Source organism: Scyliorhinus canicula, chromosome 10 (genome assembly GCF_902713615.1).
Source record: "Scyliorhinus canicula chromosome 10, sScyCan1.1, whole genome shotgun sequence".
In the NCBI taxonomy this organism is placed as follows: Eukaryota; Metazoa; Chordata; class Chondrichthyes; order Carcharhiniformes; family Scyliorhinidae; genus Scyliorhinus; species Scyliorhinus canicula.
In genome coordinates, this window is record NC_052155.1 from 183,167,294 (window position 1) to 183,184,643 (window position 17,350).

Genomic DNA, 17,350 nt, shown 5'->3' on the forward strand with positions numbered 1-17,350 from the left:
CATACTGCAAATCTTTCCCCTGCCCACAAATAAGTTTCACAATTCAAGATCTATCACATCATGAATCATATTTTCAATTCCATAGCTAACATGATTCACATGTCCCTATTACTTCTTAAATGCACAAATAATCTCCCATGACATTGATCATGAAGGTTTTTTGTAAAAGATCCGGCATCTGTCTTATTTGCTGTCTCCCACTCTAAACATAGGAACAGGAGTAAGTCATTTGGCACCTCAAACCTGTTCTGCCCTTCTGAGAGGCCAGTCAGGATCCTGGGAATATGACGCAGCAGAAAGCCAGGAGCTCCAGAGCTCTGGCATCAATTGGTATTCAAGCATCTTGGAGTTTTGTAGCAACACAGATTAGAAAAAGAGAACTTGGGGCCATAAGATGAGCTGGAGCATGGTTTTCAACCTTAGAAGGATAACAACCGTAGTTCAGGTCTTGAGAGGGTCAGGGCCTGTGGAAGGAGTGGGAAATGGTGCGAGGTTGGGATGGTGCTGAAGACATACAAAAACAGCGAAGCTGACAGGATAAGCCAGAAGCAGGTTTTCAGAGAAATAATAGGACAGCTGGTTTGTGATGCAGAGTGAGGCCAACAGCGGGGGTTAAATTCCCATATCGTCTGAGGTTATTATGAAGGCCCGCCTTCTCGACCTTGCCCCTCGCCTGAATTGTGGTGATCCTCAGGTTAAATCAGTCAGCTCTCCCCCTCAAAGTGGGGAGCCTATGAGCATCTGGGATTATGGAGACTTTACAGGTCAAAAACAGAGCACGGTTCTTTCCACTTGTGGGGGGGGGGGGGGAAATATTAGGGCCATAAATATTGGATAGTTACTAATAAATCCAAACAGGAAATCAGCAGAAATTCTTCAACCCCAGAGAGTGACGAGAATGTGGAGTGCACTATCACATGGAGTGACTGAGGAGAGTTGCATTGATACATTCAAGTGGAAGCCAGATCATTGAGAGAGAGAGAAAGGAATAAACAGTGATGCTGATAGGTTCAAAGAGGTGGGAGAGCACTCTTGTGGGTGGTATAGCTGCCTCGCAGTGCCAGGGACACCGGTTCAACTGCGGTCTTGGGTGACCGTGTGGAGTTTGCACGTTCTCCCCATGCCTGCATGGGTTTCCTCCATGTCCTCCGGTTTCTTCCCACAATCCAAAGACATGTAGATTGGCCATGATCAATATGCAATGTTGTGGGGATAGGGCAAGGGTGTAGGCTCCATTGGAGAGTCAGTACAGTCTTGATGGCCGAATGGCCTCCTTCTGCACTGTAGGGATTCTATGGAGCATATGAACTAACCTAGACCAATTGGACCAAATAGTCTGTGACGTACATTCCAGTAATACTGACTCGGAACAAGGGTTGCAGACAATGGGCGGAATTCTCCGGCCCCTCGCCGGGTCGGAGAATCGGCTCGCCGCCACGCGAATCGCGCCACGCCGCCGGGATGCAATTCTCCGCATCGGCATGGCGCCGGTTGGGATATACGCCGACTCTCTGGCCCGGGCACGGCTGGATGGAAAGCCAAGTCCCGCTGGCGCCGTTCTAACAGCCTCTGAGCCAGCGGGACCTCGACGTTGAAGGATCCGGGTTCAGCCTGTGTGGGCGGGGGGTCCGACCCCGGGGGGGGGGGGGGGGGGGGGGGGGGGTGTCCGTAGTGGCCTGGCCCGTGATCGGGGCCCACCAATCAGCGGGCCGGCCTCTCTGCCCCCCCAGCCTCTTTTCCTCCACGCTGCCTCCTGTAGCCCTGCACCGTTTGGCGTCGGGGCCACCGCGGGGAAGAAGGCCACTGCGCATGCGCTAGTTGGCGCCGGCTCAACTGTACATGACTGGACCCCACGATTCCGGGTTCAGGCCGGGATCGGCAACTGGGGTGGCAAAGGCCGCTCCAGTGCTGTCCTAGCCCCCTGTGGGCCGCAGAATGGGGTCCTGGAACCGGCGCCGTAGTAAAACACTCCCGTTTTTACTCTGGCATCGGCACTTAGCCGCCCGTTGGGAGACTCCTGCCCAATATATTTTGCTCATGTGGTAGCTATGGGCATTCAATTGAGAGATTATATTAAACAATAGAGTACATGGGCATGGGCAGTAAATCTGATAATAAATTATGAATGACTGCAAGACGATAACTCAAACTTTCAAATAATCCTTTGTTAACTTCAGGGAAAGAACAGTTATCCAATATTAATTCAGATGTTGCAATATTATAGTAGCCTGAGTATTAAAACAAACTATTCATCTGCATTAATCCAGAAAGGGGCTACTTAATAAACTGAGCATCATACATAACTCATTCTTGAAAAGCAGCATTTTTATACCCTGCCACTAAATTCCATGAAAAATTGATTACGATCTAAATGGCATTCCAATAAACAGGCATGAATTAGCTTCAACGGTATATCTCACCTGTGTGTATTCTGATGTGTCGAATTAACTGACTAGGCTTCTGAAATGTTTTTCCACAGTGTTCACAGCGATGAGAGAACCCTGACCTATCAACATGTCGTTTGTACTGTTTGGTACTCAGGGATGACCTGACAATTAAGGGGTGCAAAAATCGATGAATATAGCACTGAAGCTTATCCATCACATTACAAAAAAAAAAATTAATTAATTGTGTCAGCATGCATCACCACGTATTGTCCCCAAGTAGTTAAACATCAATAGCATTTTGTAAATATATTTTGGCTCCCAGTCCAGCAACACCTCAAATTTGAAAACTCTTCTCCACATGACATCAGCCCTCCCCCACCCTTGCAAGCTCCTGCAACCCGTAAGATATTTGCACATCTCCAATTCTGGCCTCTTGTGCATCCCCAATTTTAATTCCACCACCTTTGACATCCATGCCTCGAGCTTTCAACAAAAAGCTGGCAAGCTCTCTTTCTGGAATGCAACCCATCCCAGTAAATATTTCCTTCTGTGCTCTGCTCACAACAATGCTCAATGGCCAGCTGCTAAGGCAGGTCAATCAACATTGAGTTTTGGCTTACTAACCCAGCATTGCAAATTAGTGCAATTTCAATGCTAGAGCTAACCTAATGAATGGGTTAGCACTGATTTCAAACTAATGGCAATCAGAAAACCTAGATTACTGTTTCCTCCCTCAAAGACTCATGATTTTTTTTCTGCATCTATATAAGAAAGAGACGCACCCGTCACTAGTGGCAAAATCAACGTGCCCTTGTAAATTGGTAATTTCCCAGCATCTTACTTTGCTTATACAAATTATCGCTAAATAAATAATAATGTTTAGCTCAATCTCACGCCTTCACCTCCCTCAACCTCCCCCCTGCCAAAATGGGTTAGCACGTCATTTAACTTTAACTCATGCAGATTAAGACGACACAAGTTTATAGCTGGATTCCTGAGGAGGGATTATGGGTCAGGGTGCTGGAATGAAGTGGATATGCTTTAGTCATTCAACTATAAACAAGGCCTCCTATTTTCCTCCCCACCCCACACCATCCCTTTCCCAATAAATCAATAGTTCCAGTAGGCACTGGGATATCTCTGTACCTTATTATTTCATAGCAATTCAGTTGAGTTTGTGGAAGATCGCCAGAAATTTACATTGTAACTGAACCATACAGTTTTGTCTCAAGATCTTACACACCTAACTCTGTAGTGTGATTTCATATGTTCTCGTAGCTGGGAAGCTCTTTCATATTCCTTAGTGCAGATTTTACAGCTGTGCACCCGGCTTCCATTTAGCTCTTGCCGGTGTTCCTCTAGATGTCTACTAAGTTGGCTCTGCAAAGTAAATTCATCTCCACATTCTGTGCAGATCAAGTTCTACAGCAGGAGAAAATTAAGTCAAAGAAATCAGACCATTACGAGCTTTATGCACACTAAAAACTACCATTGAGTTTTATATTATTGAACAAATTCACAATCTTTGTCATCTAATTAGAAACATTTGATGTTGTATTATAAAGCTAAACTGGTCATTTTTTTCTTTGACGTCATGCTTCTTCTCAGACCCCTACTCTTCCCCTTCCCAATGCTCAAGGCACCCCCAGTGCTCAGGGCACCCTCAATGCTCAGGGCACCCCCCAATGCTCAGGGCACCCCCCAATGCTCAGGGCACCCCCCAATGCTCAGGGCACCCCCCAATGCTCAGGGCACCCCCCAATGCTCAGGGCACCCCCCAATGCTCAGGGCACCCCCCAGTGCTCAGTAGACCAATGTTTCAAACTGTATATTTCAATCTGAGGGGCTCCCGGCTAAACTCGTTAACCTGTGAATTATAACATCTTGTCCTTCCAAAACTGAGAATTATCTAATGTACCACTGCAGAAGATCCACTTTTACTTAAAAAAGGATTTTAATCTTGTAAAAATGAAATAGTGAATTAGTTCTCTTTGAAACATTCGACATTTAAACATTTGTCAATTTCAAACAAGATTTTAAATAATTTTTATTGAAATAAAAACCGCAATAAAATACCAACAATAACAATAATGATAACAGTCATAAACATTCGCCCATCCTCAATGAACAACAAAACATATTAACAACAACTTAAATTAACACAATATTAAGTTAAATACCCATAGAAAAAAAGAAACAATAATAAAGAACACCCCCCTTCCCTGAAAAGAAGGACTGAGGCATCAGAAAGATAACTGAAGTGATTTCCAGGATGTGGAAAGTGAATTGAAATAACTATGGAAATTGGTGGCTCAAAGTTTGTGTAAAAGCAGTTAAAAGAAAGGAAACCTAAAAAGGGGTGGTGTAAAATCCTGGACTGGATTTGTTGTTAAAAGTGGAGCGCCGGCTTTGTTCAAAAGCGTCACTTGGAAAACCTGGTCTGGATTTTGTAATGCAACCTGCTCGGGGAAAGCAAACTTGAGAGGAGATCTTAAAAAGTGTGTTTTAGGGAGTGGAGTTTGGGAACTCTCACATGGCAATCATCTGGGGGAATGTGAGGAGACATCCACAAATATTCACTTGGGGTTCAGAGTGGAGACTATGTTTGCCCACAGTTATCTTGTGTGCTGAAAAGGGACTTTGTTTAATGAGACAATTGTAGATTAAGGTATACTTTGTAATCCACGTCAATCCTAAAACCTGTGCATAATTGACCATAAAAATAGGAACAGGAGTAGGCCATTTGACCCATCGAACCTGCTCCACCATTTAATAAGATCATGGCTGATCTAACATTCCTCATGTCCACTTTCCTGCCCTTTCCCGTAACCCTCGATTTCCTGACTGATCAAGAATTGCTAAGCTAAGGGGGGAGTAAAGGAGTATTGTATCATAATCCAATTTTTCCATGTTTAATAAATATTATTTTCTTCTTGTTAAAAGTAATTAGCACTCCTGTGGCTCTGTTCCACCACATTTTCTAAAATGATCTTTTGAGTTACTGTTCCATTCTGGTATCTTCCCATCCAATTATAACACCAAATGAGATCGTCAACACTCACCTCTTCTTTCTCATGTAGCATGATGTGAGCTTTAAGGCTGGCCACACGGGAGAACCTTTTATTACAGACAGGACAAGTCGGGTCAACTGCATTGTGAGTAGCTTTGTGCAATAGGAGGTTAAGTTCCATATTAAAGGATGTTGGGCATTGATCGCACCGGTACGGCTACACGACACAGAGAAAGCAAAGAGGTTAAGAGTATCAAAGTATTAAACATGTGAACACATTTTCAGAGCTAAAACGGAGCCATCCTACAATATATCATTTTTTAAATATTCATTCATGGGATGTAGATGTCACTGGCTAGGTCAGCATTTATTGCATATCACTAGCTGCCCTTGAGAAGTTGGTAGTGAACTGCTTTCTTGAATCGCTGCAGATGTGTGGTGTAGGTGCACCCACAGTGCTGTTAGGGAGGACGTTCCAGGATCTTGACCCAGCGGGTGTCTGCAAACGTTTACAACTTTTCAAATATTTCACCTTGGGGCAGAAAGTAATTTTGACTTAAAGCCAGTAATCAAACCTCAGAAGCATGTTCTTATACCAACCAGTGGATATGAATAACGATAGGATATAGGAATAGGAGTAGGCCATTCTGCCCCTTGAGTATGTTCTATCATTCTATTACCTCATGTTTGATCAGTACCTTAACTCAATGTATCTTCCTCCCTGAATACCCTCACCTCTTGACAAATACACTATAACTTTACACTTATGGTGAAATTTTGCCAATTCTGCTATTAAATATAAATCACATTTAATTATTTTTCTGAAAAACATACAAGTATCTTTGCATACATATTCTAATGCAAGCAGGTGAAACAGACTGTCGCCATAAGCCAAATTCCACTTCTGGTACGACATATGGTATAGTGAAACACAAATACTAAGCTTATTATTGCAGCTCACTGAGGGTAGATGAAAGATAGGTGACATGGTCCACCTCAGAGCACCAATCTGGGAGCAAAGGCTTGGAATAAGTATTATGCTGTTTAATTGCATATGCTTCAGTCATGGGTAAAGAGCACCTCATTTGTCATTACCTAATATTACAAGAAACATGCTTCTAGGCAGACACATTTTCTGGCCACCATTTTAGGGACTTAGGGTATCATTAAGTGCCTGAAACAACAGGTACTTGAGCCAATTTCTAGGCCCGGGTTTTATTTTTCTACCAATGAAACTGGCACGGTAGCACAGTGGTTAGCACTGCTGCTTCACAGCGCCAGGGACCCGGGTTCAATTCCTGGTTTGCGTCACTGTCTGTGCGGAGTCTGCACGTTCTCCCCATGTCTGCGTGGGTTTCCTCTGGGTGCTCTGGTTTCCTCCCACAAGTCCCAAAAAACGTGCTTGTTAGGTGAATTGGACATTCTGAATTCTCCCTCTGTGTACCTGAACGGGCACCGTAGTGTGGTGACGAGGGGATTTTCACAGTAATCTCATTGCAGTGTTAATGTAAGCCAACTTCTGACACTAATAAAGATTATTATTATTCCTCTTTTGCAACTTCCTCCCATAAGAAATGGCACGGTGGAGAAAATGTCACTAAACTTTCAGAACTGGGTAGATAATTCTCTATTTTGGGGTCAAAGAATCCATAACTGGTTCCTGCAGAGGTACTGGCAGGTCTCATATCTGAGAAAAAGATGCTGCAATGTGTCACTGATGCCTCTGGTATAAACTGGAGTTGGGGAAAGATGTGTTTGGTGCACTTGGGAACGGGATGTGAAAATCCTATCCTGTATTTCTTTAGCTGTATGAGCAATTGCTGCACGTGGAGGTTAGCAGATTAGCAAGTAAGAAAGCATGCACCGAGATAAAGGCCATTTAGCCATCAAGTTCATTTACTGCATAAATAATGTTCAATCAACCCAGCCGTGGGCTGTCACTCAGCTATCTTCTTCTGAGTGCAGCAGAACATTTATACCTCCTCACAAATTCAGGCTCCAGTTGACCGACATTCATCACACAGCACAGCAACTAACACATCCCGCGCTGTGTTCGACAATCTGGTAACATTTGAACCACTGTTTTGCCAGATTCTAGTGAAAGGGTTAATCAGCACAGCATCAACTCGTTCTATTGGCTGTTCATCCAGCATACCAACTAGCTTTGCGGAAAAGAGACATTCTAATGTTCAGCCTCATTTGACACTTGTCAATTTTCAAGAGTCAAACTTCAATAACCTTGCTTACATTAACAGCACCATGTCTCTCACATTTTAAAGATCCAAAGCCTCTTCAATCTCCTCTCCAAAAAAACCACAAATGTAGCTTAACAAGTCCCTCCCAATATACAACCCCAAGGCGCCGCATTAAACTTCTTCACGGATTATTCAATGATTCAGTGTTCTTTTGAATGGAAGGTGATCAAAACACACACCATTTTTAAAAATATGTATATTTTTATTAGAATTTTTCCATTTTTACAAAAACTCAACATACTCTCCAAACTAGTACAGTGCAGCATAAATGCTTCTGCGTAGAGAAAAAGACAGGAGAACACCAACACAGTTGGTTTGGTTTAATCATTAAATTTGGTGCTCCATTTACACCTGGAAAATCGGTGAATGGATAAACTAAAGAATGGGGGAGAAGCGGATAAAACAATGAAACCGTGGTAAAGTGGCACACACCTCCACGTGCAGCAATTGCTCATACAGCTAAACAAATACAGGATAGGATTTTCACATCCCGTTCGCACGTGTACCAAACACATCTTCCCCCAACTCCAGTTATACCAGAGGCATCAGTGGCACATTGCAACAGCTTTTTCTCAGATACGGGATCTGCCAGTACCTCTGCAGGAACCAGTTTTGGATTCTTTGACCCAAAAATAGAGAAACAATACAGAAAAATCCATGAAGACATTAATCCAGAGGATATTTTACATATAACCATGAGATGCAACACAACCCCAAAATCTGGCACAGCACAGAGTGATCATCATTCAACAAAAATATACAGAGAAGACCAGTGAATATTTATAGATCATCAAATATAGTAATCACTGTGGTCGGCATCTCCCCTCATACCAAATATTAAAGGATAAAAGGACACCATAAAGAGCAGGGGATCTCAGAATAATAGGGATAAAGTCATAAACACATGGCCATATGGTGCACGCCCTCCTCCATAAGGCAAATCAGAACTCGGGCTCCCAAGACATTTAAGCAATGAAAGGATGCCCCAGGAGACGGGGGAAGAACACGATTCCACTATCGGTACAAGAAGTGACTTGGCAGTGTACACTCTCGTATGTCAGAGCCAGTAAATCAAGTCAGACAAGATCGAGCAACGTATACTTTCATAAAAGAGATACTAGGGACAGAACAGCATAACCAAATTAAAACACAGGGCACGACCTGACCAGGGGAGACCAAGCCTCAAGGAGGAGGTCAGTCTGGAAGTCCCTCTATAAGACCACATGGAGGAGGGCAACTTACTCCCCATCCAGTCTAACCTCCAACCTGCTCTAACAACACTGCACCGAAGCATTCAAGACTTGCTCTCAGCCCCTGCAGCCAACTGGATACTGCCTCCCCGGGGGAACTGAATCTGGAGGAGAGCAATCCAGCAGCTCCCAAAAGGGAATATCTGAGGGGAGGGTGACCGACTCCACCACCCAACATACCCGCCCCCTGATCCAGGTAAACACAGTTACCACAGTCCTAACCTACTCAATCAAGACACCGCTGTCACTGTTCACGCAGCCAAGTAAATAAAGAGGATAACCCCAATAAAGGCTAGATATCCAAGGATTAACCAACCATGCTCAGGCGTGCACCAGTACTTATTTACCTCTCCTCCAACAACACCAGGGGTGTCAACCACAGACAAAAAAAAGGAACCCAATCTTCTCCAGGACACGATCCGTCTGTCTCTTCATAGGAGACAAGCAAGGATTCCATAATCCCAAATTAACAAAAGTATAAAAGAAAGATACAGTACTAATAGTTCTAATGGGGGCTTTTCCTCACCCACAATGGAGGACTTAAAAGGCCATACCGGGTGTAAGAATATTCCTTCTCTGGCCCCATCTCCCCAAATCAACCAGGATGTTCAACATACCATACAGCAAGAATTTCATGGATGAAGATCGCCCCGACTGACAAAATTCTCTCCATCCATTCTCTGCAGGATATCTCGCAGTTTATCAGGGGGAGAACGAATAGCCCGTGCTGGGGAGCCAAGATTGTTGTCCACAACTTCACTCACAACGGCAGCCATCGTCTCAATGCCAACGCAACGCTGAAGCATAGGCCTGGTCACCAGCAAAACTCTCACTGCGAGGTGGGCCCCACCCCAGCCGCCTCTGACCGCCTCAATCAAACAAGGATTGGCTTGACTTAACTCGGCTCCCATTACCAAAGTTCAGCCAGAATCTTCCAGAGGCATAGCACATGTCACACACACCAGGATCAGAGTTGTACATCAGGATTTTAAAAAAAGGATTAAAAGATGAGTAGCAGCAGAGCTCGCAAAAACACTGCCGCACTCGTGCTTACATCACGACACCCCCCCCACCCTCCCCCAAAGCGCACACAATATTTTAAGTGTGACCTTCCCAGTGCTCCACAAACAAGGTTCAGACAACTACCTCCAGCTCAGATTGATAGGCCATTGAGGCCTCACCTGGGATCTAGCGGGTTAAAGACATTTTTCACTGAATAGATTATCCCTTTCTCAGCTCTCGATATCTGTGGCCAAAATTTTAGAGGAATTCTCTAGATCTCTTGTTGCAACAAGGGCAATTTCCCAACTACAGAACACAAACAGCTAGGCAGTTGCTTGTAGCTATTTACGCCACTCCCAAACGGTTCACCAAAGTACTGCAAAGCGCCACTGTGCAAATTGCAGGTTCACGTTCTTTCTCATCATCACAATCTTTCTTGTCTCTCCCCTTATTTTACCACTACTAAGATGGTCACTGTCTCTCCCCTTATTTTACCACTACGAAGATGGTCACTGCTCCTCTGAACATTATTCTGGTGATCGACATCTACAATTTTACACTGACTTCTTTATCCCGGGATTAAAAACTCATTGACGCAGTCACCAACTCTTAACTCCATCTCTCCTCAAAACTATAGAACTGCTGATTTGCAGATTTTAAAAGCCAAACTTGGTATCACCTAACCACCGCCTCTTATAAGAACTAGGAGCTGGAGTAGGCCATCTGGCCCCTCGAGCCTGCTCCACCATTCAATGAGATCATGGCTGATCTTTTGTGGACTCAGCTCCACTTTCCGGCCCAAACACCATAAACCTTTAATCCCTTTATTCTTCAAAAAACTATCTTTACCTTAAAAACATGTAATGAAGGAGCCTCTACTGCTTCACTGGGCAAGGAATTCCATAAATTCACAACCCTTTGGGTGAAGAAGTTCCTCCTAAACTCAGTTCTAAATCTACTTCCCCTTATTTTGAGGCTATGCCCCCTAGTTCTGCTTTCACCCGCCAGTGGAAACAACCTGCCGCAACTATCCTATCTATTCCCTTCATAATTTTATATGTTTCTATAAGATCCTCCCTCATCCTTCTAAATTCCAAAGAATACAGTCCCAGTCTACTCAATCTCTCCTCGAAATCCAACCCCTTCAGCTCTGGGATTAACCTAGTGAATCTCCTCTGCACACCCTCCAGTGCCAGTACGTCCTTTCTCAAATAAGGAGAACAAAACTGAACACAATACTTCACAATATGAACCTCTTGACTTCCTCATCTTGGTTATCTTTTCAAATCTTGGCGCTATCCCACATGACGGGTCTTGACCCTTCACATAGTTTTATGCCAAAAAACTGATTGGATTGGCTGATAAAGGCTAGATACTTCTAATGAATGAAATTGTGTCCAAAACTTCCCTTTCCACTTTTGCTAACATGCCGTCACGCACATGATTACTGTTTTGACATTTTTGTACACGAAACTCATCAGCTATTATTTAGTCTTTGTGAGTTACTGGAATGATGATATCTGACATGCAGCTAAATCACCATGTGGAAATTAGCAAGTGACTGAATGTCCTTTGGACAGGGGAAGTAAACTAACTCTCTCCTCAGACATTACTTTTAAATTTGCATTCCAGATTTTGCCTTTTTTTTTTCTCTTTTTTTCTGTCATACTACTCTTCTGATTTTTCTCCTGGACTTTCTTTTTTGAATTGGCTACGGGAATGTGTGTTACTATCTGGTCCCTCATCAAATACAGTGTACAAGTATGTAAAAGTCAAATATTTAAAACCACTTTTTTTCCCGTCAAATGTCATGAAGGTCAACTTTTACACGGAAATGTTTTTGAGAGACTGATATGATTGCTTGATTTGGGCCCAGAAAGCAATGGAATAACGTTAAAAACCAAGAACTTCAAGAATGCATATTAATTCTCCAACGTTTATTTATTTTAGAACATTACATTTCATCCTTCCTTAATGAATTAGCTACAACATTTCACATTGAAATCCTTCAAAATTATTCCAATCACTATCTGAATCACCCAATAGTCATCATATAGATCTTTCTCATCATTGGTACTAATGGTAACTTCTATATCATCAGTCCGCAAGTAATTGTCCTCTGCACCATCGAGCACATTTGATATTCCACATTATAGAAATTTTTGACAACATTGGGAACAAGTTCATTTTATATGTGTTCATCACCCATTGCCACAATGTTACGAGTAAGGGTGCTCATGTACATCCACCTTTAGAGCGTGTTTTCCCACTTTCCAAAATCGAACTGCTCCACATCTTTCACATACGGTCCTTGAGAGCCCTGTGCAGACATCCAAGTGCTGAACAACACCCTAAAGACTACTGGGAATAACTGCCATGTTGGTGTCGGTTGATCTCACATCAAGAACTACATTTTTAAAAATTTGTTCTTGGGATGTGGGCATTGCTGGCTGAGGGCATTTGAAGGGTCAACCACATTGCTGCGAAACTGGAATCACATGTAGGCCAGACCAGGCAAGGATGACAGCTTTCCTTCCTTAAAGGACATTAGTGAACCAGATGGGGTTTTACAACAATCAACATGGTTCCATGGTCACCATTAGACATTTAATTCCACGTTATTATTGGATTAAAATTTCACCATCTGCCATGGTGGGATTCAAACCCAGGTCCCCAGAGCATTATCCAGTAACAATACCATTATGCTACTGCCTCCTCATTGTTGACAAGGTGGGATTTGAACATATCCCAGACGAGCAACCCTTTTTCTTTGCATAGTCCTCAGATCTTAAATTCCACACTTCTCCGATCCATTTCTCGTCAACCTGGAAGACATCGTCTTGGTGAAATCTCCCTTTGGGGAGAGTTTTGCACTTGGATATCGCCATTGGCTTTAATTTTGTGCCATCCAGCATGCAAGATGGAACCGCTGTAAACCTCTTCTTCTCGTGGCTAGTTGTCTTTACAAGGATGGTTTATTCATCAATCTTGGTAATGGTCTTGGTTGCTGATATGTCGAAGTTCATCAGTGTTTCATCCATATTTCCAATGCAGGCCAATCAATATGCATTCTTCCCTAAATATCAGGTGGCAGACAATGTACCTTTTTTGCTTTCTGTTTTAGTACTAAATTGTGTGGGACCAGTTTAGCTCACTTGGCTGGACAGCTGGTTTGTGATGCAGAGCAAGGCCAGCAGTGTGGGTTCAATTCCCGTACTGGCCGAGGTTATTCAAGAAGGCCCCGCCTTCTCAACCTTGCCCCTCGCCGAAAAAGTGTTAAACCACCACCAGTCATCTTTACCTATCAAAGGGCAGGATGATAGTTTCAGCCTCGACTCTTTTGTGTTCATGGTTCTGAGTTAGAAAGCTGTGGGTTCAAAGGGGAAAGCAGCCTAGAATCATCTGGGACTATGATGACTTTACCTTAAATTGTGTCTTCTCATGAATCGTACCACCTGCCACTAAACTTGAATTCGGAAATACCCTCTTTCATTGTATCCGAGGGCCCAGTGTCCGATAACTCCATGGGTAATAATATGACCATTTTGTCGATTCTTCTTAATCCATTCTGTAACTTTTGTCTTCAGTTTAAATTGAGTTCTGTACCTGTTATATTTCTCTACGGCACTGTGATGGATCATGGCATTGGTATACACATTGGTATTGTCAACTGTCTGGGTGATTGCTCCTAGAATTAGCAGAGAAAATCTAAAGGTTTGCCTTTAAATTGATGAACCAAAGTCCGAATTACCGTGAAGTAATTAATAATTTCAATGCGATTTGATCCCTGAAAAAAACTACAATCAACTTTTACATGAGATGCAGAAAAACATTAATTTAGTTTTAGGCCAGAAGTCATGAGGTTGATTTTTACACGAGATCAAAGTGTACACGAGTATATACAGTAGTTGTTAATCCATGTGAGCCTCGACATAGAGGTCGTTTAACTACAAGAGGCGACGCAGGCAAGATCAACCCACTTTCACCCAATGACTGCATATAGACAATTCCAGCAAGAATCAGAACATGTGACCCTGGTCAGTCTTGCCCTTTCCCCAAACGCCCTCAACTCAGCAATGCCAGCTGAGATCAGTGAACCCAACACACATAAAGCAGAATCTGGACTCTTGCCAACCTGTAGGATTTCATTAGATATGGCCTTAGCCAGTTGAGCCATCTGAGAGAAAGTAGTGATATCCTCCCCGTGTGTGCGTGGGTTTCCTCCGGGTGCTCCGGTTTCCTCCCACAGTCCAAAGATGTGCGGGTTAGGTGGATTGGCCATGCTAAATTGCCCGTAGTGTAAGGTTAATGGGGGGATTGTTGGGTTACGGGTATGCAGGTTACGTGGGTTTAAGTGGGGTGATCATTGTTCGGCACAACATCGAGGGCCGAAGGGCCTGTTCTGTGCTGTACTGTTCTATGTTCTATGTTCTATGATGAGATTGCCTTGATGGTGTTACTTAAATACATTTGTTACAATTTTAACTTGAGGGTTTTTGATTTTTGAAGGTTTGAAGATAGTTACCTTGTCATTTTCCTCATGTTCCCGGAGGTGGCGCTGTAACTGATTATACTTGGGAAAAGTCTGGAAACAAACATCACATTTATGAGCACCATGGTACTGAGATTCCTGGGTCTCAAGAAACCCATTTGCATTGTCTGCATTTAGCTCCAGCAAGTTATCTGTAAAAGTAAAGCAAAGAAATGTTAACAAGATGCAGCCTTAGTATTGTATATGTATAAAAATTATACATTTAAACATATAAATACATATATATATATATATATATATATATATATATGGTACTCGTACAATATGCATATTTGGTGTCGTGTCATTAATAAGCCAAAGAATGGTTCCAAACTAAAATTTGTCCTCATTGAGGTAGCATAGAATCCCGACAGTGCAGAAGGCCATTCAGCCCATTGGGTCTGCACCGATCCTCTGAAAGAGCACCCTTGCTAGGCCATCCCGTGTCCCCCCCCCCCCCCCCCCCCACACCCCCTACCCCTGTAACCCCACCTAAGCTGTACATCTTTGGACAATTTTATCATGGCCAATCCACCTAACTTGTACTTCTTTGGACTGTGGGAGGAAACGGGAGCACCCAAAGGAAACCCACACAGACATGGGGAGAATGTGCAAACTCCAGTCACTCAAGGCCAATATTGAACCAGGGTCCCTGGCACTGTGACACACCAGTGCACGCCCCTGCTGCACCAGGCTTAGACTAAATGATCAAATACTTTGGGTGGAATTTTCCATTTTGGCACAGAGTGTTGGTTGAGGCGGGAAAGTCGGCGTGAAACTCGCCAGCTACACAGCTAGCTTTTCTCACCACATTGCGCAGCATTCCACGCTATCACGAGCATGGGGCTAGACAAAACCAGCAATTTCGGGAATCCCAAGAGGGCATCCCGATCACCGATAAGAAACAAAGAGCTCCCCAACTACCCCTTTCCCCACACGTTTATGAACCCCCCCCCCCCATGGATAAAGTAATAGCCCCCCAACGGAACTACCCAGACGATCCTCCTTTGGCAATGCTCCCTGTCCAGACATGCCCCTCTTACGCCCGCTGCTCCCCTCCTTGAGCTTTCTGGGTGGTAACTCGTTCAGTCACAGGTGGGGGCATGGGGAGAATCTGATAATGAGATCTCACCAACGAGGTTCTCATTTTTTGACTCCCACAGGATTTAGCACCCATGGCAAACATGGGTGCAAAGTCCCGGCCTATATCGATTCCAGTTTTCCAACTGTAAAGAAAACCTTTTCCCCTCATTCATTTTAGACCCATTTTTCTCTCCTTCCTTTCCCCTCGCTCAATGGTATTATTTCATGCCAGAGCACACCTTACCCATGGCTGTCATACATTCACAAGCCTTAAACAGTCAAATAAGCAGGCTACTGCACTGCAGGGGGACTGGGCTTTTGTCAGACAGGCTCCAATGTTATGGCGCCTGATTTCTACATATGTATTTGTCGCAAGTGTCACCACATAATGGGGAGAAGCTGGAGCTCTGACCTAACCCTAACCTGGGTGAGTTGGAACTCATTATGGTGCTTACCTTTACTATGACTGAGATAAGTTAACTCAACACAAGGATTTCTATGACCTGCAGGTTCACCTACTCAATATTCTTAACCAGTTAAGCTGCAAAAAAGTTTGTCTATAAAGTTCCACTACGTTAACTGGTGTTGGCTTGCTCATTAACAGTTGCACTAAAAAAGTTAATGATTATACTTTCAATGCCACACATATCTTACTTTTAACAACATAAAATTGAAACGAGGTTTAAACAGCATATCCCATCTGTCATTCTGAAGGTTTTGAATATTTTTGTTTTATAAATTTAGAGTACCCAATTCATTTTTTCCAATTAAGGGGCAATTTAGCGTGGCCAAACCACCTACCCTGCACATCTTTGGGTTGTGGGGGCGAAACCCACGTAAACACGGGGAGAATGTGCAAACTACACACGGACAGTGACCCAGAGCCAGGATCCAACCTGGGACCTCGGTGCCGTGAGGCAGCAATGATAACTAACCACTGCGCCACCGTGCTGCCCTCGGTTTTGAATATTTTACTGTAGACTCTCTATTGGGGCATTTTAATAATCAAACCAAATACAAAACAACAAACATACAATTGAATGCAGTTCACTTTTTGTCCAATGAATAGAGGTTGTATTACAGACATATATAAAAACACAGAAATACACTGAAGTAACAGCATGAAAATAAGCAGGTCATGGATGAGCTAACACTACTTTCCATGTTTGGGAGATCAACATTATTTACTTTGATCACCATCATAAACATTATTCTCGTGATATTGCTTCTATTCCAAACTTGCTTCAGCTGAATCATGGCATGCAAAACCCTTGGTATCCTGCTTAACTCAGACCCTCTGATGTGGAACCCTCAGTCATGCCTCTGTTACTTCCTCTCTCTTCCTTGATGGTTTGCACTCCTTCATGCTCCATTAACTCCAGCTCATACAAACTCAACTCATCCATCAGCACCATTCACACCATCACACACTGGATCTCAGCCTCATCTTCAAACCTCTTCATTTCATGACATAACTATATGTATTCATATAGTACCTTCCACAACCCAGGACATCCTTAAGAGGCTTTAAGACAATTCTATATTTTTAAAGTGTAATCACTTGTAATGTAGAAAATTCAGTAGTCAATTTGTACACCGCAATCTCCTACAAACATCTTAAATAAACAATCAAATCAGCTGCTTTATATGTTGGCCGAGGGATAGATATTGGCCCAGCACATTGAAAGAACGCCGCACATTTTGTCATGGTGCGTTTTAAGTTCATCAGGCCAGGTTTGATTGAAGCCTCACCCAAAAGATGATTCCTCCAACAGAGCAACACAGTGTGATAACCTAAATGTTGTGCTAAAGTCTCTGAAGTGTGGTTTGAA

The 17,350-nt window shown here is 43.3% G+C and overlaps 1 protein-coding gene across 7 annotated transcripts in view; it reads right to left on the bottom strand.

The window, feature by feature from the left end:
• The window catches only part of LOC119972820 (zinc finger protein 236-like), a 168,518-nt gene that overhangs the window by 102,579 nt on the left and 48,589 nt on the right, over positions 1–17,350 (bottom strand). For 6 of the 7 annotated variants that reach the window (XR_005462157.1, XM_038810265.1, XM_038810266.1 and 3 more), the window contains exons 2-5: positions 14,430–14,587; positions 5,450–5,614; positions 3,631–3,809; positions 2,421–2,548 (exon numbers count right to left, since the gene is read on the bottom strand). Coding sequence is in view for 5 of the 7 variants with exons in the window: in XM_038810265.1 (XP_038666193.1) it covers positions 2,421–2,548; positions 3,631–3,809; positions 5,450–5,614; positions 14,430–14,587 (630 nt within the window). In the remaining 2 variants the exon portion in view is untranslated. Of the gene's footprint in view, positions 1–2,420; positions 2,549–3,630; positions 3,810–5,449; positions 5,615–14,429; positions 14,588–17,350 lie in introns of those variants that run through there. The other variant, XM_038810268.1, reaches the window with a different exon arrangement.